At 36.2% G+C, this 24642-nt stretch overlaps 1 protein-coding gene across 2 annotated transcripts in view; it reads left to right on the plus strand.

Annotated features, from left to right (window-relative positions):
• The window catches only part of LUZP2 (leucine zipper protein 2), a 362411-nt gene that overhangs the window by 329736 nt on the left and 8033 nt on the right, over window positions 1–24642 (plus strand). For both annotated transcript variants that reach the window (XM_084771425.1, XM_084771424.1), the window contains one exon: window positions 15278–15370. In XM_084771425.1, the coding sequence (XP_084627551.1) occupies window positions 15278–15370 (93 nt within the window). The remainder of the gene's footprint in view (window positions 1–15277; window positions 15371–24642) is intronic.

The raw sequence follows: 24642 nt of genomic DNA on the forward strand, positions 1-24642 counted from the left end.
TGGTGCCAGCCTAGCCCCAGGTACATTGAGATACAGGGTACCAAATGAGTAAGGTTAAAAGTTATAGAACATCCATTGTTCACCACTGGCCTCCACATGTGTTCATACTTCCATCATGCTCATGCACATATACCACACACGGAGATTCTACACACACACACTCTCTCTCTCTCTCTCTCTCTCTCTCTCTCTCTCTCTCTCTCTCTCTCTCTCTCTCTCTCTTCTCTCTCTCTCTCTCTCTCTCTCTCTCTCTCTCTCTCTCTCTCTCTCTCTCTCTCTCTCTCTCTCTCTCTCTCTCTCTCTCTCTCACACACACACACACACACACAGTAACTTAAAATGAATAAGCATTAAAAGTGCTCATTATTATGTAGACTACGAATTTCACTTAAATTGTGTATGTACCTGATGATGGTGTTAATATGCCTCTCCAAATAAACTGTTACAAAAATAGTAAATTAAGTTTCAATATTATCTATGAACGAAGTTGTCTTTTATTCATCTCATAGCACAAGGTTTTTAATGATGCTCCTCACAACTTAGAACACTATCATTTCAGTAAAAGTAAAAGTCTGGTGATTATCATTGTTTCTTGCAAATTAAAATTTTTTCATGAATATCATTACCAGAAACAAATGAGATGAAACTTATAGAATGTGGAATTATAAACCATGTTTCTGTTTTCTTTATATATTATTATGCATATATCTTCAAAATTATTTTCTAAAAGTCTTTAGTCAATAATCCTATGGAAGAAAGGCTCTTTTTATATAGAATGAACTGAAACCAATATTATCTCATAATTGATAAATTTGGTAATATCTTTTGAAATGAAATGAAGTAATATCAACAAACAACTGAGAGTGTAAACATTTCACTGGCTATGGGTACATCTGTAGATTGTTACCCTACATGTCCATGATATAGATTTTAGGATTACTTTATTAATTGAATAATCACTGACTTTCTGTCATGAGACTATATATTACAGTGCTTAAATGATTTAATTTAATCACTGCTTGGAACTTCTCAAAAGCCTTCAGATTTTCCACCTAATAAAAATACCAGATTAGCCAGATTATTTCACGGCAAAACATAACTGAAAATTTGATAGTCAGATAATAAAAATGATTTATAACATTGTCTGTGGAGTTGCATATTGATTTTGAAGGTATTGGCAGTATTTGAAGCACTCATAAAACTTGCCAGATTCTGAGAAAGATGGAGAAAGTCTGTCATGATAGAATAATTATGAAGAACGTGAAGCTATATTTTAAGCCATGATGCCTCAAAAAATATTAGATAGAGATTGAGGACAATTTTAACTTATTTACCCAAAGATTATTGAATGAGAGGGAACAATGAATCCACTTAGTCTATTTATTTATAAAATGAGTGGGAATGGCTATTTCCAAGTTTACTTACATTGACATTTTAGACAGAAATGTGGTTCAGAATACTATCACTGGAAACTATTGATTGGCTTCGATGAGCTAACTGGCTTTTGTAGTATTGTGAGAGTCAGTAGTTCATGCTCTGAAGTGACGATGAAATAAGTTGTTCTGTCTTATAAACTTCCCTGACTGCAAGTTCTTCATGTTTTCAGAAAGTTTTGCAACTATATAGAAATCATAAATTTTCATTATGTATTCTACCATTCATTTGTAAAAATTTAAATTGAGCTGTTTCATTCAGTTCTTTAATATGAGTTAACCTGAATCAAGTCAAATTATTCCAAATTTCAAAACCTTAAATTTCTCATGATGCAGAATATGTATAATTTAACATTGATAATAGGCTGTGGAAATATTTATTATTTTGGTCAATTGCAAAGTGAATGATTAATTGGACGATGAATACTAAGATGAAGTCTGTACAACTATCCATATATTGGATCAGTCAAAAGACAGAATATAATAGAATTATTAATGTACCAGTGGATAGGGATATATGGCACAAAGGAAAAAGAGTAATATTAATGCAATTAGTGGTATAATCATCTAACCAAATAGTTCACTAGAGTGGAGAAAGGAAAGCATGGAAGAAAGTCAGTGTTTCTCAAATCCTTCCAGATGTTTTGTTGCATCTGTAATATTTTCAACCTTGCTCCAATTACTGGTGAATTTCTTTTCTTCTATAGGCTCATCTCAATGTCAACCCATCTTTGACATTTTTTAAAAGTTTCCATTGCATTAACAGATTTCTATTGTGCTTAGTTGATATTCTGTAGTGAGTTCAACCTTGGAACACTGCCCTGAATTTATCAGCTAGGCAGTGACTACCTCATAAATAAATATTTGACAAGTTTACATTTCATCCCAAACACACAGAAAATAGACTTTCATTAAATACACAGTTGGTGGTGGGTGACTTGAAATTCACTAGTAAGACTGGTGAAATGGTCTGGGATGTGGCTAAAGAAAAAAAAGACAATAAAGCTAAAATTTGTCATCAATTCAACCCCTCTCTCTCTCTCTCTCTCTCTCTCTCTCTCTCTCTCTCTCTCTCTGTGTGTGTGTGTGTGTGTGTGTGTGTGTATGTGTGTGTAAAGAAATGGTTGGATCCCCTGTTCAGATGTAGATACTGGACAGTTCATTCTCCACGGGAGTGGCGGGGGGAAAGAATGCCTCTGACAAGAACTCTGGTGCCCTTGATTTGTTCACTGACCCTTAGGGGAAAGACCCTGTGGGAACACAGAGGAAGGGGACTCAGGTTATCCAGAGGAGACCTGATAGGCTGTGGTCAGATTGTGAGGGAAGAGGACTCCACCTGTCAGAGGTCTAGGGGAGGGGAATAGAGTGGAAAAGGGAGGGAGGGTAGGAAAAGGGAGATAAGAGCAAGAGGATTACAATCTGGATGTAATGTGAATAAATTTATAATAATAATAATTTTTAAATAAGTAAAAAGAAATGGTTGGATTCTGTTTACTATGTTTTGCTTAAGATAACACACTTCAAATGTGGTAGGATGATGGGACTTAACTATTTTTCCATAAATGTATTAATTAAATATGCTAAAGGGTAATGTTAAATCCCATCAGATAAACATCTAGGTTGTTTGTGCTTACATTTATTCAAGAAACCCAGATCAGGAAGTGCCATAGAGAGATCAATCAAATATTTGCTACACAAGTGAATGTATAAGAAAGGAAAGTAACATCTACTGCCACATGACAGCATCTATTTTACATAAACATATTCCAAATTAAATAACATGAATGAATTTTTTTCTGTTATACACTCTAAAACTTTTTTGAGGTATAAATGTTTCTAAGGCAATATAGCTGAGACACTAGTCTCTGTGTTTGATTACCTTCTTATTGAACTCGTGTGTTATTAATGGTACTCAAACATATGTCACTTAGGATTTTCTTCAAATGCATATACTCTTGTATTTTCAGCTATTTTTCAGAAATATTTAACCAAAAATATTTGAAAAATATATGGCATGATTTAAATCTTTGACTTTCTACTGTTTCAGGGCAAACAATATATATTACATGATAGCTAACTAATTTTTGTGACTAAATAAATCCTTTATACTATTAACTGATAATGAATACGAATCTCTGCAAGTTCAGACTCTTGCTAGGAAGTGAAATCTGTTCTTCTGGCTTATGGGTTCTCAATCTACAACACTGTAATCTTTCTCCAGGCTGTGCTCTATTGGCTCATCTACCAGAGCACGTATAGTATAGGATGGAAGACAAAGCAATTCCAGTGGATGTTTTCATTGGCCTTTGCATTGTTAAGAATGAATAAGCTTTGAGGAAAAACAAACAGAGCTAAACAGTTAGAACAGTCGATTTAAACAGTCGCTACCAATACCCTTTCTATTTCCTAAGGATTGCATTGTTAAGGATCTGTGAGAATCTTTTTCTTGGAAAATAGATCCGGGAAAAGACCACCAATCTTTATTTTGTCTTATGCTCGTGGCCTCTTTTGTTTTGGCATCTCCTGGCTGATATTAGACACACGTTACATGTCATGATTATTTATGTGACTATGTATGCATATATGTGTATATGTGAGCTTAGGGGGTGTGTGTGCATGCATACATTTTCCTAATGAAGTCAGCCTTTACCAGTACACAACATACTTTCTTTTTTTAATGTCTCTTGTTCTGATAACTTCAGCTCTTCAATCTCTCCCAATACCAATGGGTCTGCACAACTCCTGAGTCCACCTTTCAGGAAGCTGTCCTCCTCACTGTTCAATTATAGTTTCTGAAGAGCATCCCTTCATATTTCTCCATTGCTTAAACTTTAGCAAGAAATCTGATTGCCTCTTTCTACTATCATATGCTTATTCAAATATACATCTATATATACTATAGAAAATATCTGATTTACATGGAGATATATTTCAGTGATGAAAATTCTTGAATAAGTGAATCACAAGGTGTGTTTTCAATCTTCAGATACCCCTAATAAAAACAAATATCAATGAAAGAAGCAAAAGAAAGAAAATCTACTAAAATTATAAGATTTCCACATATATAATGTGTATGCTAATAATGCACAGAACTAGTTCAGCTTTATAAACTATTCTAGAATTTTTAATATCATTGTAGCCTAAAAAAGATTTCGTATCATACTTTATAATATAACCCCTTTAATGGATCCATTCAAAGTGCTTAGCATAGATTTTGATGATTTTTTTTTAAATAACTGGGATTTGACCTTTTCCATTAGAGAGGCCATAGCCTTAGATAATCTGTTGAAATTTTGTATATTTTGTCTTGCAAAGAATTATGAAATATATTGAAAGCTAAGAAAATGAGTCTCTCGCATAGAATTCAGGTGGCTTTTTAAAATATAGCTTCCAGTTGTTGCTATAAGAAATTCTCTTGGTAGGATGGCCATTTTTACTATGTTAATTCTCCCGGTCCATGAGCACGGAAGATCATTCCATCTTCTCATGTCATCTTCAATCTCTTTCTTCAGAGTTTTGAATTTTTTTTCAAACAAGTCTTTCACTTGCTTAGTTAGAGTAACTCTTAAATATTTTATATTGCTTGTGGCTAATGTGAAGGGTGTGGCTTTCCTAATTTCTTCCTCTGCAAGCTTGTCATTTGTGTATAGGAAGGCTACAGACTTTTTTGAGTTAATTTTGTATCCAGTCAATTTGCTGAAGGTGTTTATCAGCTGTAGGAGTTCTCTGGTGGACTTTTGAGGGTCACTTACATACACTATCATATCATCTGCAAATAGGGATAATTTGACTTCCTCCTTTCCCAGTTGGATACCCTTGATCTCCTTTTGTTGTCTTATTGCTCTGGCTAGAACTTCAAGTACTATATTGAAGAGATACGGAGAAAGTGGGCAGCCTTGCCTTGTTCCCGATTTTAGAGGAATTTCCTTGAGTATCTCACCATTTACTTTGATTTTGGCTATTGGCTTGCTGTATATAGCCTTTATTATGTTGAGGAAAGTGCCTTGTATCCCTGATCTCTCTAAAACTTTAAACATGAATGGGTGTTGGTGGATAGTGGGATATGACTTTCACAAGAACTCTGGTGCCTCACATTTGACCATGTCCCCTGGAGGGGGAGGCCTGGTGGCACTAAGAGGAAGGACAGCAGGTTACCAAGAAGAGACTTGATACCCTATGAACATATACAGGGGGAGGTAATCCCCCTCAGGAACAGTCATAGGGGAGGGGAATAAGGGGAAAATGGGAGGGAGGGAAGAATGGGAGGATACAAGGGATGGGATAACCATTGAGTTGTAACAAGAATAAATTAATTAAAAATTTAAAAAAAAAGAAATTCTCATGGCCAAATGCCACAGATAAGCTGCTATACATCTAAAGACTAGAATTGTGAGACCTGGCAGGGTTACTCTTCCTCTGTTGGAATCTGCTAAGTTTTCTTTTTCAACATTTGAAAGTGGGTTGGGGGTCCCTGGACAAGGGCAACATCACCCAGAAGTGATTTTACTCAAGTAAACAGTAGCTCTCACAGCAAAATCTCTCTAAAGAGTATCATCTTTCTCTGGATTCGGTTTCTTCCATTTCAGCAGCAGCAACAACCACAACAGCACAGTTCAGCTGAGGTGGGTTGACCTCATTTGACAGAACATCCAAATTACAGGCTCTACAAAGATAAATTGTCTGAGTCCCATTTTATCTACAAGCTAATGTAGAATTAGCCTTGGAATTTTGTTCCAAACACCCCATTCACATTCTGATGTTCATCAGATTCAGTACAGCTTTTGTTATTCCTTAGTTCTGTGACAGAGACAAAAAAAAAAAACACTGTTTCTAGATTATATTCATTAGGCTTCAAAGTAATCATTCACTTAATTAAACACTGAGCTTTTCGTAATGAAGGATTTTAACTTTTTAAGCATGGATGGCCGTCACAATGGTGAAGTTACTATACATAACTTATTCCTTTTGTTAAAAGTATTATTATAGGTTGTTTTAATTTTTAAATACAATACAAAGTAAGATAAATTTTCCTTGGCAAATTTATGGGGGAAGACTGTGGCACTGTAATTTGTTTTTCATTTTGTATTTTTTTTTAACTTAATAAGATGAAAATCTCCCATACAAAGTAGCAAAAGCCCAAACTAATAAGTTATAGTTGGAGGGAAAGATATATACATACACTAGCTGCATTTCATATTGCTGTGACAACACACCTACTGGAAGCAACTTGGACAAGGAAGTATTCCTGATGCCCCATGGATTTAGGGATGCAGAATGTCATTGCCAGGCAGATGGGAGTCCATAGTGGCAGGGCCGAGTTGGTAGATTTCATCATGGCAATACATGGTGGCAGAGACACAGGACTAGAACACCTCAAGTCTTGTCAGAAAATGAAGCCAAGTATAGACCGCAAAATGAGTCTGAACTGTAACCTTCACAGCTCTGGCAGCAGTGTGCTATAACTGAGCTAGCCAGGTTTTACATCCTATATTCTCAAGAATCTCTGAAACTAGTGTCACTAGTTGGTGAGTGCATGTCCAAACACAAATCTATGAAGGGTATTGCACATTCAAAAAATAACGTTCTACACTTGGACACAACTGGGTCATGTGTTTCATCACATGACGAAAATGTATTTAGTCAACCCTGAAGAGTACCCATATCCTTACACTACGCAAAATATCAAAGTCTCTTCTGTAACTCTTGGTAAAGTCAATACAAATTACATATTCCCAGTGTGCAATGACATGGGGTAAACACTCCCATTCCAAGAAGGAGAAGCAAGAAGATAGAAAGAATAGCCCAGACTAAAGGAGTGATGGTTCCTAATAAAGCAAGGATCAAACCCCACAGCTTCATGTGTGGGGCATGGAACCCAAGGCAGCATTGTCTGCACTCAAATGCACTTGAGAATCCACACCTCGATGATATTGTCATGTGCAGGAAAAGAGTGCCTCTTGACTGTTTCCAGACAGTACATGCAGGTGTGTGTGTGTGCATGTGTGTGTGTGTGTGTGTGTGTGTGTGTGTGTGTGTGTGTGTGTCTATAAAAACTTAGTGAAGTCTTTATTCCCAAATTTCTATCAGCCTTCCTGTCTTTCCCACTCTCACTAGCCCATTAAGTGCTGCTTTCTTTATTTTCGGTCCCGAATGAAGAAATCTTCCACATTCTTTCTAAACAGCAGTTCTCAAGCTCCATGAACCACATGGTCAGAATTATCCTAGTAAAACTCTGACTTCTATATTGACTTTCTATCTCAGGCTATTTTCTCATTGATGCAAGGAACTCATGGGAGGAATAAGTCATACTGACGCCCATGGCCTGTAAAGCAGGCAAAGTTGAAGGCAGGAGTATACAGTGGGCAGCTTCGCTTCTTGGTACATTATAAAAAAAAAAATCATGAAACCAGAAGCAGTACTAGACTATGAACACATACACAAGGTGTGGCAAAACCATCTTTGACTGGTAGACCTTTTCCCAAGAGTGTTTTATAACGTTCCAAAATATCAACTAGTGATGAAGTATTCAAACACATAATTCTGTGGCAAGCGGTGGGGGGTATAGATGATAGATATATAGATAATACATAGATAGACAGTAAATAGAGACAGATGATAGACAGACAGATAGATAGACAGACAGACAGACAGACAGAAAGACAGACACATAGATAGATAGATAGATAGATAGATAGATAGATAGATAGATAGATAGATGTAAATGTTAGAGATGGTATATGATAGATCTAGGCTAAATAGAATATATACATACATATATATATATATATGTAATCTAGATAACAGGTAGATATAGTTCATAGATGACAGATGATAGATAGAAGCTAGAAACATGACAGAGGGATAGGTAACAAATTTAAAATTTTATTTAATTCATTTTCACATTCACCCACTCAGCTCCAAGTCTTGAATTGTTTCTTATAATATAAAATATCTACACAGAAAATAAAAATGAATCAAACATGAACATTTGTCTGCACTCATGCTGCCTTATTTTTAGGGATACATACACTGAATACACTAAAATTAAAGTTCAATTGTAGACCATTCATTTGAGCTTCTGAATCTGGGTTTGCTTTCCTTCCTGTTGGTTCTTGGACTTGCATCACACTCTGAATTTTCAGTTTTTTTTATTGGATTCCTGCATCACACAAATCTCCCTAGGTTTATATGTTGCAAATATTGACTTAAGCCATATTAAAGAAGATGTGTTCATGGGGCTGCAGGAACAAGCCTTGGGGAGGAAAAGCAGGTATTTTAAAAGAAGGAACACATTATCTACAAAAATGGATTTCTTGGTGAGAAATAGGCAAGGCCTCCCACTGATTACACATAGCTGACTGGTAGCAGCCTGTTCCTTTATTTTGTTTTATTTATTCTTTTCCTCCTCTCAGTCCTCCCCACACCTCCTCTCTCCCTCAGACCCACTCCTTCACTGTTTTAGCTTCAGAAAAGGGAAGGCCTCCCAGGGATATTAACCAAACATATTATATCAAGTTACAATAAGACAGGCACGTATCCTCCTATCAAGGTTGGATGAGGCAAGCCAATAGGAGGAGAAGTGTACCCAAAACAGGCAAAGGTGTCAGAGATATAGCCGACTCCCACTGTTAGAGGTCCCACATGGATGCCAAGCTACCCAAACATAACAGACAGAGAGAGGACCTAGGTCAGATTCATACAGGCCCCCTGATTGTCCCTTCAGTCTCTGTGAGTCCTTAAAAACCCTAGTTATTTCTTAACCGGATATATGCATTTCAGTCATGAAGCTGCCTGGGTGTGTGTCTCTATCTTAGATGGCTCAGGGAATGTGACGTTCCATACCATTCCATACCACAGACTGAAAGGAAGGTGACCACTAATGGTACAGTAGAAAAGAAGGAGTGATAAAGAATATGTCTTGTGAAACAACTGGTATTTCTAGGACTAAAACAGAATTAATTTGTTGTGTTGTTTAATTGTAATTTTATTGCAATACATTGAGTGTGTGTAAGTGTATGTTCCCTCCTATAGCTTCTAGACATAATTTAAATTGCCACTTAATTACTCATTTTACAACCATTTCATCAGCTATATGCATGTCTGGTTGCTTTATGGCTCAGCACTTATCTTTACTTTTATTTTGTTTGTGTTTTAAGTACAAATCATTAAAAAACTGAAAGAAAATAACAATAATTAGTTGACTGAAAAATATCTACTAGCTCCCAAATATTCAATGATAAATATGTTTTCCTTTGAAGATTTCGGTCTGATGTATAAACCAACAGTAAGATGTTCTGACCTCAATGCACTCTGGTGCTGAGTTGAGGTTTATCAAAATAAAACATATAAACAAAATTGAAGCTACCAGAACCTTTAAACACAAGAGATATTTCCCAAATGTGTTCTAGGGATTTTTACGTTTTTAGGTTTTCTTTTATATTATGTATGAATATTTTGCTGGCATGCATGTATGTGCACCACATGTGTGATGGTTGAATCCTCTGAAATGGGATTAAAGTTGGTTGTGACCCAATATATGGTTGCTGTAAATTGAACTTGGATCTTCTGTAAGAGCAACAAGTGCTTTTACCTACTGGGCCATCTCTCCAGCCCTTTATGGATTTTTAACCTGTAAATTTTATATATGAAACACACGTGGATAAAAGCATTCTGTATCAGACCTGTGAACAACAACAACAAAAAACAATGTCCTAGACACAATAAATGTAGACATATGAGATCTCCACACGTGTGACAAAGGCTGAAGAAAGCCACGGGGATGTAACAATAGTTCTTGCTTTTACACAGTTACTGTTATTATATGTTGAAATAAAATTGCAAAATTATCCATTTATCTGATTATTCAACTGAAGCCGCATTTAGGAAACACATAGGAAAATATAAAATTTCAAAAAATACAGGAAAAAATCTGCTGTTTTCTAGTGTAATTTAATGCATTCTTTATATTTTTCAGCTGTTATATTCTTTGTGACTTGTCTCAATACTAGCGTATGTTAGTTCCTCTGTTATTATAAAGCCCTCTCTTCATTTCATCTGTAAGACTGAGGTACTGGGAAGCAGGTGGTGGCCACTCAGTTGATTTTACCCAGAACAAGTACATGTTTGACTCTTTTGAAGATTGTTTTTCTTTGGCTGGATAGATGGCTCAGGGGGTAAAGTATGAGCCATGCCTGAGGACTTGAGATTGTTTCCCCTCACACACATGGTGGCTCACAATCATCTGTAACTCAATTTCCAGGGGATTCAATGCTCTTTTTGAACTCTGCAGGCACCAGTTGCACCTGAGGACTATGCTTCGTATTTTAATACGAAAGTTACAAATAACTGTTTGTGTGGACATCATTATAATAAAAACAGCATCCTAGTCTTCCTCATATCCCTAAGGAACTTAACCCAGAATAGAGATTGGATCCATTTGTTATCTGCTACCCTCAAAGCATAGTAAAGAAATTGAATAAGAGTATAAGAGTATCATTCTTTTTTCCCCAGAGTTTAGAGCTTTTAGTTTGTCCTAAGGTCACTAAAGGCATGTGCATATGCATACACACACACACACACACACACACAAACAAACAAACAAACAAACATTTTTACAGCCTCTAACGCAAATGGAAAAAAGGAAGAATATATTTGTAGGAAAAATGATTTTGTACATCAGATGAAACAGTATAAAATTCAAAATGAACAGATACATATTATTAGCTCTATCACTCATCTTTTAAATTTTTATATGAATAACTGGTCAAAAACAACAGGGTATCTCTCTTGAAATACTATAGAGACAGAGTCCACGTAGACCACATGGCTATATTTGAATCAGTCACTGAACAGGTGACAGAGTAAAAACCCCAGCGTCCTTGCTTTCAAAATAAGAGGGAAATACTGGGATGGGAGAAAATACTCAATCTTCTTTCTTTGTGCCTTGGAGTCTCCCCCTCCTACTCCATCGATTTAGAATCCTCCTAGACCTCCAAAACCTCATAGTCACTGCCACCAAATGTGGCTCTTCCTCCGTTGACCCCTTCTTGGCCTCCGAAACTCCTTGCCTCCACCTGGGCCACCAAAGCCACCTTCACCTTTCCATTTGATCCATCACAGGCAACTTTGTTTTCACCTTGATATGGCTTCAGGGAACTAAAGCAGGCCCGGTTGGAGGGCCTACAACATAATTGAATATATGGCAATTTTATTGAGAGCAATCAGACTTTTTATACCTTTATCAGAAACTGTATGATAACAATTGCCAGTAACGATACATTTATAGTTGCCAGGACACAATGGCATTTTCAACCTCTACAGAGTACACAAAGTTAATGTCTCAGGCCAGTTGTCCTGTCAAGGTTTCATGCTTCCTTGACAGCTAAGGGAGCGTACAGAGAAATACAAAGATGTTTGGATACCTCACTGTTACAAGATATTTGATCCCTTTGTGAAGCCCAAGATTGTAAACTGTAAAACTCTGTTTCATGTTTGGTGTGATTGAGCCCTAACACACACCTTTAAGATGAAATATGATAGATACTGATTTACATTCAGAATTTTAGACTCACCAAGATAGGAAAGATCTTTTCTTCAAGGTTGCCAAGTACAAATACAAATAGCCAAAACACTATAATTGCTGATTGCCTTGTGATTCTTTTTGCTTTAGGTAGTTTATTGTATATATGTGTAGTAATATAAGTGTATATGTAAAAAAGAAAAATAATAAAAAGGAAAAGAAAAATAACTTTCTGTTTGTTGTAAACAGGTGGTTATGGTGTGGTTCAGCTTTCAGTACACAGGATTTAATGAAGTTAACCCTAGGTCAAGAGGCAGAGCAGGCCCAGCTGACAGGGACTTTGAGTTGAAGGGTATTTATGACAGCATGGATAAGAAAGAGCTTCTGAACTTTGAGTTAGCAAGCTCTTCGGCTTCTAATTTTTTGGCTTTTCCTCCTGGCTGCCAGCTGAGCTATGGAGCTTTTTTTTTTTTTTTTTTTTTTTAGCTTTTCCCCCCAAGAAGTGAGCTGAGTAGGAAGGTCAGCAGGGTGCTTTCTCTGCCTCTCTGAGTTAAGCAAAATTTCACCCCAGTATCTGGCTCCTGAGTCTTCACTGATAAAATCAAACGTTTGGAAATTTCATTATTTTAAAACAAGAGTTTGGTACCCCATATTGGGCACCACCTGTAAACATGGCTTTTTCACAAACCTACTTTATTTCTGGTTCTTAAATGTTATCTCCCTTCCAACGCCCCGCCCCAATCCTAGGTAGAAGAGAAAGAAGGTTAGACATAGGAAAACAGGACCCATAGCCCTCTTTACTTTTTCTGGCGGGATAGGATTATCACGGTCTTTCGGGGGCAATAATAATCTCAGCAGCAAATGCTGAAGGCAGTCCTCTGTCAGTCTCCTCCAAACCTCTCTGTTTTATACCCCTCAGAGTCCTTAGAATTCCACTAACTCCAGCTGGCAAAGACCATGCCCCTGCACAAACCAATTATCAGCTGTGAACAAACTAAAACCCCACACTTGGGATTATAACAAAAACATGTTTACATAACTGAATTTTTAAAGAAACCAAAACTTCCGTTACACCTCACTGCCAAAGACGGTGCATTAGTCTCTCAGGAACTAGAAGGCACATTGTGTCCCAGAAGCCAGGGACTCTCACCTGGATAAACTATGACATATGACTCTCAAGGCAGCTAAGCCAAGCCAACTTCATGCTTCCTTGCACACCAGTTTCTCCATCTTTCATGGCCTTGATGGCAGCTTTGGCATCTTCGTCCCTGTTGAAGTCTATAAAGCCAAACTCTTTGGAGGAACCAGTTCCCAGTTAATGAACAGAACCCTCAAATGATTCTCTTTGGTGGTATCCTCTGACAGATCCTTGACAGAAGTTTGGGTGGCTGACTTATTGCAATAGGCAATACCCAGGTTCCTTGTAACACCAGCCTGATTATTCTGCCCTCAATTTCCATTATATTACTGGCATTTATAGTGTCTTTAGCATCCTCAAAGAAAGTGAATTTTATAAATGCATATCCTTTAGATGTGTCATTTGGTTGTGGGGCATTTTAATTGAAGTTGCTTACTCATTCATATAGTTCCTGAAGAATTTCTTCTGTTGCACTGTAGGAAAGGTCTAATAAAACCAAAGGTTTAATTCAGCGCTGCAAGTGCTATTCTTTCCATCTCCCTCTTGCCTTTGTACTTTCTCTCCAGTGTCAGAGAGTGAAACAGATTGACCATCAATTTTTGCCTCCTGCTTTGCTTCAGAATTTTTCTCTGCGTTAGCTTCTCTCTTAAATTCGATATAAGCAATCCCCTCATCTTTCCCATACTGGATGACCAATCTGATCTCCATCTTCAAAAACTCCTTTTAATTCATCCTCAATGATGTTTTTTTAAAAGAGGTTTAAAAAAGCATAAAGGGTTTCATTAATTTCTCTGTCATGCTAATCTTCTCGGTCAAAGCAAGCACAGGGGTGTCTTTCATATCCTTTATCTTTTCTGTTCCCTAAAAAGTACATGGGGAGGAGGTGTGTATTTATGTCTTCTAAACGAGGTAAGGCCAGAATAAAAAGACAAGTCTCAGTTCCTTGTAGATGTCAATGAAGTTACAATTATGTGTCAAGAGAACTTACTGAATTATACTATTTAGCTAAAGCCCAGCATCTTGTTGAATTAACATGGAAACTGTGAAATGAACTAGAGTGCTTTATTTTCTATGGTTCTGTTAATATTCCATAAGCCTTATTAGTCTCACTTTCAATATAATTCTATCATGTATGTTAAGGATTTTTTTCAATGATTTTTGAGACATTAACTTTGTGAAAAAGTAATCTGAGGACCATGTAGAACAGCGGAAGATCCTAGCTGAGTTTCTCTGACCAGTCTCTGTGTCGCTCTTGGGCTTTTTAGATCGCAGTAGTTGGAATCTTCATGTATTTCTTCTATGTGGCCATTGCATTCAAAACTTCAGACTCATCAGCATTCATGAATTTATATTTATCTCTCCTACCAAAGTCTACTCTGCTTTGGTGAGAGCAGTGTTATATTTAAATGATTTGTGCTAATGAAATAGATACCTACACTTCCCAGTGGATAATCAAAACCTTACCACAGTGAATTACACATGTTATTTGTATATTTCTTTTGGCCAGAGTGTTTTTGCTTTCTTAGTGTTCCTAATGAGATAAATGTTATAATCACATTTTGGTACACTGAGGCAAACAGCTTCCTTTGTGAAGGAACTGAATGCACATAACCCTGCAAGATATTTGCTGTCTAGTTGAGAAAATGAAGCATGTACTTGTTTTATCTTGGACAAACTAGGGATTAATATAAAGAGGAAGGGCAAGATTCCTGTCTTTTGAAGATTATTTTTTAAATATTTTATTTATTTATTATTATGTATACAATGCTCTGCATGTACACCTGCAGACCAGAAGAGGACATTAGATCACATTATAGATGGTTGTGAGCCACCATGTGGTTGCTGGGAATTGAACTCAGGACCTCCGGAAGAACAGTCAGTACTCTTAACCTCTGAGCCATTGAAGATTATTTTTTAAAAGCTTATTATTTAAGAAATATGTATACCAAATGGAAAATTTTTCTATAAGACCTCACTAGTGAAAATTTTTAACATAAATTATTTTCTTAAAATAATAATTTAAGGCACATTCTAAAGGTGTCTTATATAATAATGTCTATTTCCACTTTAGATTGCAGTGTTGACATTGTATTTTATATTATATAACCACATAAATCTGCATCTTTGTTTAAATTTTATTTCCCTGATTTTTAATATGTATTTTTCTTTCTTTGCATCTCTCTCCAGCCACAACGAAGTTCCCCAGGAAACTATGAGAGCTCTAGAGAACAAGCAACAAAGGAAGAGACTAGGAGAACCTCTGTTTGTGGTCCTCAAGATGTAAGAATAACCTAAAGTGGTTTGGAAAGAAGGACACAGAATTTGGCAATGATAGCTCATGTCATCATGAAATGTGCTCTGTGTGTGTGAGATGTCTACTTTCTATGCATGATAACTTTCCATGTGATGACACAGATGTTGGCTAGAGGTAAATGCTCTTCTAGTGTGTGTAGCCAGAATCTGCTCTGCCATCTGATGTGTACTACAATCACACTCTCTCCTACAACCACAGCGCAGACACCAATCGAGTGTTTGATTGAGCAAAACAAGGAAACAGACAAACAAAAAGTTTCCATAGTATTCACCAACTAACAAAAATCAATGTGACATTCTAGAAGCTAGGCAAATGGAAATCTTTAACTTTCATAGGATAAAGAAATAGGAACCTGGATTGTCTGTGTTTCTCTTAATAAGTAAAATAAAAATAAAAATATCAATCCTTGAATTATGTCAGACTGAAGGTTTCAGATCTGTCATGGCAGTTTTAATAAACTAGGAATGATATTTTTTTGTTAACCAGATTCAGATAGAGGCTCTAGTCCAAATAGAAATTATATCCTGGGATTTCCCATGGCTGAGGAAATTAGCCACCATCTAAAGGCAATAAAGAAGGGAAAACAAACTAATAGGTACTTAAATTTTTGTTATATTAGCTTCCAACATGCATTTGAAAAAATCTCTCAATATGCTTCTCACCTAATCTTTGTATATAGAACCATATAATTTAGGATATAAAGTTAACCAGGAGTAGAAACCACTACTCTGCAGTTGACGTCTATAGACAGTCCAGAAAGCTATAGGTAGGAAAGAATACCTTTGCAGTGGCCTAAAGTATTAATAGATCTTTGCCAATGGGAGTAAAACTTCATGAACAGAAAATATACTCGAGCACTATTGATACAGAAAAGAATATAGAAAGTATATTGTCCTTAGTTCCATCCATTTCTTCTGTGTCATATGACAGTTCTGCTTTGAACTATGTGAGAACTCTCCACAATAATTTTTACTATGGCTGAAGAAAGTTACACTCCCACCAACAGTAGATAAGTGTCACCTTTTATCCACATTCTCGCCCATAGAGATACTCACCCATAGGTTAATCATGAACCATAAAGTAAGAACTTGAATTCCTTCATTAGATAATTTAGTTTGAATTATACAATGTTTTCAAATGTTTGACAACTGAGAAACAAAGACAAGTGTTCACTTAATGTGGGTATTTACATTTTTATATGACAAATTGAAAAGTTCTGCTTTGTTCATTGAGGTTCTAAGCATCATTTTGTTTTACCATTTCCAAGAAGTTGGACCTCTCAAAATCCTGTGTGTGTGTGTGTGTGTGTGTGTGTGTTACTATTTTCCCCTTCTCCTTGCACTAATCTTCTAAGCATCACTTTGGTTTACTGTTTTGCAAAAAGTCAAACCTGTCAAAATCCTGTGTGTGCGCATGTGTGCATGTGTGTGTTACTATTTCCCCCCTCTCCTTCCTCTAGTGTTCTCCCTCATAAACACCTTTCCTTTGACAATTCTTGTAAGTGTATCCTTCCTTGGTTCTGTCTTTACTGGCTACAATGAAACTATTGTCTCTAGTCTTACTTCAGTAGACATTGGTGTTTGGTGTCTCAACCTTCCAGAAGTTATAATTCCTAGGGTAGAGAATGTTCAGTCAGAGCTACAGATCCAGAGACTAATATAAACTAGATAAATTGCACACGTATAAGGAAGAGGGATTAGTGGCATGGAATGATATCAGTTTTCATTTTTTTATCAGGAGTTCTAATCAGTGAAGTCAGAATAATATTACCTAGGGAACACTTTCAAAATATGGTTGCACAGGACTTTTCAGAAAAGTTAATTCTTCATTCCCGTGGGTGGAATCTGTAGAACTTATGTGTTTATTTCAAATATGCCAGGTAATTTTATGCTACAGATAAATGTCACCAAAAGTGGCTTTCTAATAGGCATAATCACAAAATTATCTGGGGACATTATTCACATTTTGAACATCTATTTGGAGTGTTCTAAATGAATAGAGCTGAGGGATTTTGTAAAACTTTTGAAATGGGCCTGATGGCTGTTGTCTCAATACAGACAATCCTATAGGCATGTGGCCCATAGAATACAATTTTAAAAGCATTGGTTTAGGAAAGGTGTAGTCCCTATGGTATATTATCTAGTAACTAGTTGTCTATTTTTTCTACAGTTCTAGTTATATATTAAAATGGTAATTTTTGTGTAAGTTCCTTAGTAGTCATGGTAGATTTTATATGAATTTGATGATGGGACATCTATTTCCAGAATATGTCATTTGTTGTATGATAATTCAATATATGCATTCATATATGCATGAACATGCATATATATCCATAGCTGTGGAACTGTGATTAAGGACTGTGAGGCTCCAAAGCTTCTATTGCTCTTAATAACTGCAAAGCTTCTTAGAGATTGTGATTGTGAGATGCTCAGGCAAACACAGAGCCTGGGTAACAGCACTGAGGAGTCAGGGCCTTCTTTCCACAAGTCACATTTGAGACTGCCACATTTCTGACTTCTTCCAGTTAGCCAAATGAGCATGGAGGGGTCTTCTGGATTTGTGGGAACTATTCTAGAGTGTATCTGTCTGAGCTTAGAACATCCTGCATTGTATTGAGCATTATGAAAGTGTGGCAGCCACCTCCGTGTAGCAACATGAAAATACTTTCAACATCATTATACATTTAGATGGAGAGGCAAGATCCGCTTTGGTTTGTTTTATTAAATGTATAAACTAACCAAAAAGAGAATTTAATTTAAATGATTACACTAAAACACAAGAACTGCTTTCTATTTCTTTGTTCTGTGCTCATAGCTATATTATGGCCAACATTTAGACTTGCAACCCATAATGAGCCTTTTATTTTTTCCAGATTATGCTGCAGTGTAAGGCTCTTTAGTCAGTTGTCCTAACTGTCACATTTTTATGCAATGACTATCCTTTATACACTAATTTTTTAATCCTGTTCATCAAAAACTAATTCAGTGTCGCTCAACTTTCCTAGCGCTTTACTATACAGTTCCTACTGTGGTGATCCCAACCGTAAAATTATTTTATTGCTACTTCATAACTATAATTTTGCTACTGTTATAAACTGTAATGTAAATATCTGATATGTGACACCCTCCCGCAAGGTGGTCACAGCCCACCTTGAACTAATTGATGAAAATTTTGAGTTTATTTTTTTTGCTTTCGCTATTGCTTCATATTGTATATGTTTATCATTTCTGTAGCTCCATATTATCTTTTTATTACTTCATATAACTTTAACTATGATTAGTAGTTATTATTTTTGAGATTACAATGTAATTATATCTCCTTTCTCCAAACTTTCCTATATATCCCTTCTTGCTCTCTTTCAAATATGCATATATTCCCACATACATAAATCCAACCTGCTCAGTCTGTAATGTTATTTGAATGTAAATTTTCAGAGTTTACCATTTAGTATTAGACAGCCAGTTGGAGTGTTTGTCCCTAGGGAAGTACCATACTATCTTAATACCTATATCTTTACATACATTCTGAAAATAGGAGGTTAAAATCCTAAAACACTTCTACTCCATTTGAATACCAAATTAACTATTCTTTGCCCATTGCAATGTCTTGTAATTCATATGATTGACCTGACAGTTTAATAATCCTGCCTACTATATTTTGATAAGGGTTATATCTATAGATAGTATTAAGGGAAAATATCATCTTAATAATTATTATTCTAATTCATAAATTGTTTATATAACTATGTTTAAATGTTCATGTGAAATGATTCATAATTTTAGAGTTACATTATTTCTGAGATGAGAAAACCTAAAATCTGACTTAAGAAACTTCACGGTCTGTAATTTTCAACAAGTGTCTGTCTATACGCAGGACTACTTCACAACAGAGATGGATATACATGGTTAAAACACTGAAGAATAAAGTACCAGCCAGATATGAAAAATGAGATTTTTTTTATCTAAAGTATTTCAAGCAGAATTAGTAGTTAGAGTGGTTATCTATGTGTGATCAGATAATGAAAATTCACAATTCAGAGTGAAGGTAGGAAGTGAGATATTGGAGGGAGAAATGATCTTATAGCTGATCCTTGGAACTCTAGAGAGAAGTGGGGGACACCCATGCCTATGTCATTATGGATGAGTGCTTGATTCCTGCTGGTCACAGATTACACTGGATAGAACAGGGGAGACTAGAAAGAAAGACCTACATTTGAGCCTTACAATGCTGGTCTTCAGACTGCCTTTTGTAAATAGCTTTATTTTATGGACATCTTATCAATACAGGCTATAGCAATGGTTTTCCTATTTCAGCATGTCTAAGCACCCCTGGAGGATTAGCCAATAGTGTGCCCAGGATCCAGTTTTGTACATCAGCAATCTGTGAGAAAATTCCTAGAATGCATTATTTGAGTAAACGATAATGTCTGTTCTAAAGACTTTGAGAAACCCTGAAGCTGATTTCAGGCCTATTTATTCGATTTTAAAGTGGCATCAGTTAGATAATAATATTAATTTTTTATTATATAATATTAAATAAAACAGAGACAGGAAAGCCTGTTTCTCCCTCAACCTCATTTAAGACATGTTGCATTTTGCTTTCATTTTTAGGAATTATAATTGAGACCTAATCACAAAGTGGCACGTGATGTTTTTACTTTTATGGATGGCAGATGCTTTTCTTAGGGTGCTACACAACACAAGCCATTGCTTTTGTTTACGTCTAGCACATTTTCTCAATTGTCTGCTGTGTTAGCTGAGGTCATATTTACTCATGTCTCTTCTGTGTTTATTACTGGCATACTTGCTCAATAGCCTTCCACGTCTACTACTGCCACACCTGCACAGTTGGCTGCCACTGTCCTTGCTGTGAGATCCTGACCAAAGGGAAACTTTTAATAAGCTAGAGAGGAATTTTAATGCAGCAACATGGATGCTCTGGCAAGGAATCACATCTAAAGACCTTCTATATCTATGCGATCTGACTGGAATGCAGACATGCCCTGGATTACAGTATGATCTGTTTGGAATACAGACATGCCCTTAGTACACACCTTTAATCCAAACAATGAAAGTAAGATTAGCTTACAGAAGGATGCAGCAATGTTTGGAAGTGGCATCTAATTGAGGGGCAGACAAAGTGATGAATCAGAGAAAGATTTGACAGAATGAGTCAGAGATAGGATATACCCAGCTCTCATGAAAACAGCACAGGAAAGAGAGGCTACTTAAGAGCAGGGCAGGGAGAAGTAAAGGAATAGTGTAGTGAGGAAGAGATGGAGGCGAACTGTGTGTGGAAGTTTTATGGGGGCAGTTTTACAGACACAGGTCAAGACAGAGAATGAGAAGGAGCCAAACCAGAGTCAGTTTGGGGCCAAGGAGAGCAATTCAGTCAGAAGACTAGAGGGAAGCCAGATTGAACCAGTCATCCTGTAGAAGCGTTTGGGCCAGAACAGCTGAATTGAACCAGCTGTAAAGAGTTCAGAAAGAGCCAGAAAAGGTGAATTTATTCAGCAGTACCTCTCAGAGATTGAAACATTCCAGACCTAGGTTAGCAAATGAAGGGAGGGAGCTGAAGCCTTCAAGGTCCAGGCTGGCATAAAATTAGATTGTGTGAAGGCTATAAGCTTCCAGGCCTAGGACTGGGGATCCCTATAACAGAGAAAATAATGTTATGGCCTCAGCCCAAGCCATGTATTTGCACAGATTGGGAAAGGCTTTCATCTCATCCCCAATTCTGAGGAAATAAAAACAATATATACATATGGCCCTGAACGTTTACAATTATCCAAGCATTGTCTATATAAATTGGAGGGGGGGGGGGAAACGTCTAGAAATAAAATCCAAGATCTACAGATTAAAAAAAAAAAGTCAGACTTTTTCATGCTTTCAGCTTCATAGAGATTTAAGAGATGCCACTTTGCTGTTTAAGGCAGCGTTCATTGTGTCATACGACAACCCTGGTGAGTTGATGATGGTGTATGGTAGACAACCCTTTTGCAACTCATGCTTTGATTTAAGTGGTTTGAGCTTCCTGAGCCCATTTCCATTCTAGGCAGTGCTCCCTCATAGCTAAGGCTCATTTATTAATTATGTTGCTGTGGCATTTTCCAGAGGAGTAAGCTTGTTCCCATCCATACATCCAGTTATTGCAAAAATAGAAGAAGGTCTCCAAAGGTATTCCGAAGAATTACATTTTCTACTGATATAATTACCATGTTCATTTAATACACTTTAATTACATACAAGTAAAATGGGGTCTTGGTTATGCTTTTTCTCCAGAAACAATATAGGAAACTTAATAATATTCAACTTATTAATTTAGCAAATAACAATAGCCCAACTAGCACAATAATGTTCATTTTTGAGACAGTGGGGACAAAACTGTGGTTATATTCACAGCCTCATTTGCTAATCATTGACCTTTGCTATCTCCATGAAGGGCACAAACCCACCTCCTAGCCTGAATACCCGCTGTGTTAGGTTTATACATGTATTTGCTTATCTGCATCACTCTATCTCACATTTTGGTTATTTATTCAAAGTCCTTACTTAGAATTGCATACTAGTACATGTAGGAGCTGAAAATGTAATAAATTTGTGTGATAAGTTTAGATTCCTGGGGAGAGTCAGCATTACATTCACAGAGGATATGGATACCATAGCAGGTATCAGCACTCAACTCTAGAGTTGAGACTCCTCACCTGGATTCAACATTGGTTTTTAATATTTTTAATTGTGTAGCACTTTTTGAAATACAATGCATAGATAATTCAATATCCCAGAAATATTTATTCCAGATTCATTTGCACTTCTAAGTATCTTTAAGATGTTCACTCTGTTTTTTTGTTTTTTGGTGTGTGTGTGTGTGTGTGTGTGTGTGTGTGTGTGTGTGTGTGTGTTCTTATCATTTTTGTTTTCAGCCTTTAACTTGTCTCATCTCTTAATTCAATATGAACAGGAAACAAGCTTTAGTGCTGATCATATATATATCCTTTGCTTTGTTTTAAGCTTAATTGTATATTTGCATCCCTTGGTTTATTATTTTAATATTTTAGGAAATTCATTAGATGTTGAATAACTTTTGTGAAATATCATCAAGTTACTAAGAGTAGTAACAAGCTTATAGCAATCTTCAAGGATGGAATTTTAAATGAGACAATTTCATGATGAATTTAGGGTAAATTATTCTACTTTGGTTTTTTTTTTAATGTATTTATTTATTTTAGAGAGGTTGATTCTCACTATGAAACCCAGAATCGCCCCAGAGTCACAGCAAACTTTCTACCTCAGCCATCCAAGTGCCAGGATAACATCTGTGAGGCACAACACCTGGCTTGTCTCCTATAGTTCCTAAAGTTTTAATCTATTTACAGAAGTCGTAATATGGTGTGTTTAAAATTAAGCAAAACACCAGTGTATCACTGTTACAGCAATGGCTGGTCATCCTTTCATTCTGCCTTTTTAAAAGTGTCATTTCCAACATGAAACACTATTTCACTGAATAAATTCCTAATGGTCCATCTGCATCCAAGTCAAATATACAGACACGTTATCACTGACTCATTGTGAATTATCTGAGTGCTCATCAAATTAGATGTCTTGGTCTAATCAAGGACACATTGTAACTTTACGGTTACTGATGAAGGATGAGCAGTTGGTTGATAGGACATCATTTTTGCCCTGTTCAAATCAGAAACAGTGAAGGAAGAATGGTGACATATAGACTCAACAGGGGATGACAATGATCGGGAAAAGAAAGGAGAGAAAGAAAAGGAGAAAGGGCAGTAGAGAAAGTAGAAGGGTGAGATTAAGAGACAGAGGAGAAGGACAGCAAAGGAGAAAGAGGAAGAGAAGACAAATATAAGGGAGGGATGGGAGGAAAGGAAGAGGAACTAGAAGGCAAGAATGAAGAAGAACGGATATGCAGATTAGAGAAAGATGAAAATGGGGAATACTTATATGGTTGGACATGTAGAAAGATAGTTGGTGTTATTTATTATGAAAGCAAACTTTAGAACAATCCACTCTATTCTTCTCAACTCAGCCATGTGTTGCCACATCTCACACTGGTTCATAGATTAGTGGTTCACATCTACTTTGTTGTACTACTGTGGGATTTTCTCTCATATTTTTAGCTTAAATCTTTTGCGAAGTTAAGTATTCAAACATTGTCCTATCATTTTTTCATTTTACCATTATTTATTAAACTTTTATAGTTTCATACAATTATTTTGTTTTCTTTCTCGCTAATTATTAAACATTTGGTCCCCATTAATTTTGATTTGTCGTTTTGAAAAATGAGTGCCCTACATAGACCCTGTTGACTTAGCATTCACCATGTAGCCCAGAATGGCATAAAACTCACAAGAAGCCTCCTTTTTTAATCCAAAAGTTCTGAGATTCTAGACTTCAGCAATCATGAATGACTAACTCATAGATTTCTATGATAAACATAAAACATTAAATCTGTTCTTTGCATATGTTACATAGGGAAAAGTGAGCCTATATATACCCCCCACATCTATATTCTTTCTCCCAGAAAGTAAAATTCAGTACTACATATTGCCCTTTTTTCCACCCCTGTTGATTTCCCTCAGGAAAAATAAATATGCAATGTAATTATTACTTTCTCACAATACCAAAACTAATATTAAACTTTAACTTATAATTGGTACCATGCATCCCACAGAATTCTGTTGACACTTACAAGGCAACAAGCATTAGTCTATCTACCGCATTGGCATGCTTTATAATTGGCTGTTAAAATTCAGCCTCCTTTCTGGTTAATTTTATTTTTCTTCTTCACTTTTTCTGTCAATTAGAACTCTTTTAGGAACTGTGAATGGTTCATAATTGTCTTTAAATTTGAAAAATGCATCATTTTATGATTTCTTTTAAAAAGTAAACCACTGTACAGTAGAAAGTATAATTTATGCGGTTTGAACAATAAGATTTCAGATATACCAAGTTCTGTAAAATTCCATTAACTACCCTTTAGGCCTTAGAGGGGTCTAGGAATAAAAGTATGTGGAAAGGTGAGCCTTAGCTTGACAGGGAGATCTACAGATCCCGCCATTGTGGGATCTACTCAAGGTCATTTAGTTGTTCTCAATCTCATTTCTCTCTCCTCTTCCTCACATCCTGCCTTTCATCCACTGTATCCCTTTGAACATTTGATAGTAGCTCTTTAGTTCTACCAATCTTTTCATTTTTCTAGATAAATCTGTTAGCATTGT

The sequence above is a fragment of the Acomys minous genome (genome assembly GCF_964271855.1).
Source record: "Acomys minous genome assembly, chromosome: 2".
NCBI classification, from domain to species: domain Eukaryota; kingdom Metazoa; phylum Chordata; class Mammalia; order Rodentia; family Muridae; genus Acomys; species Acomys minous.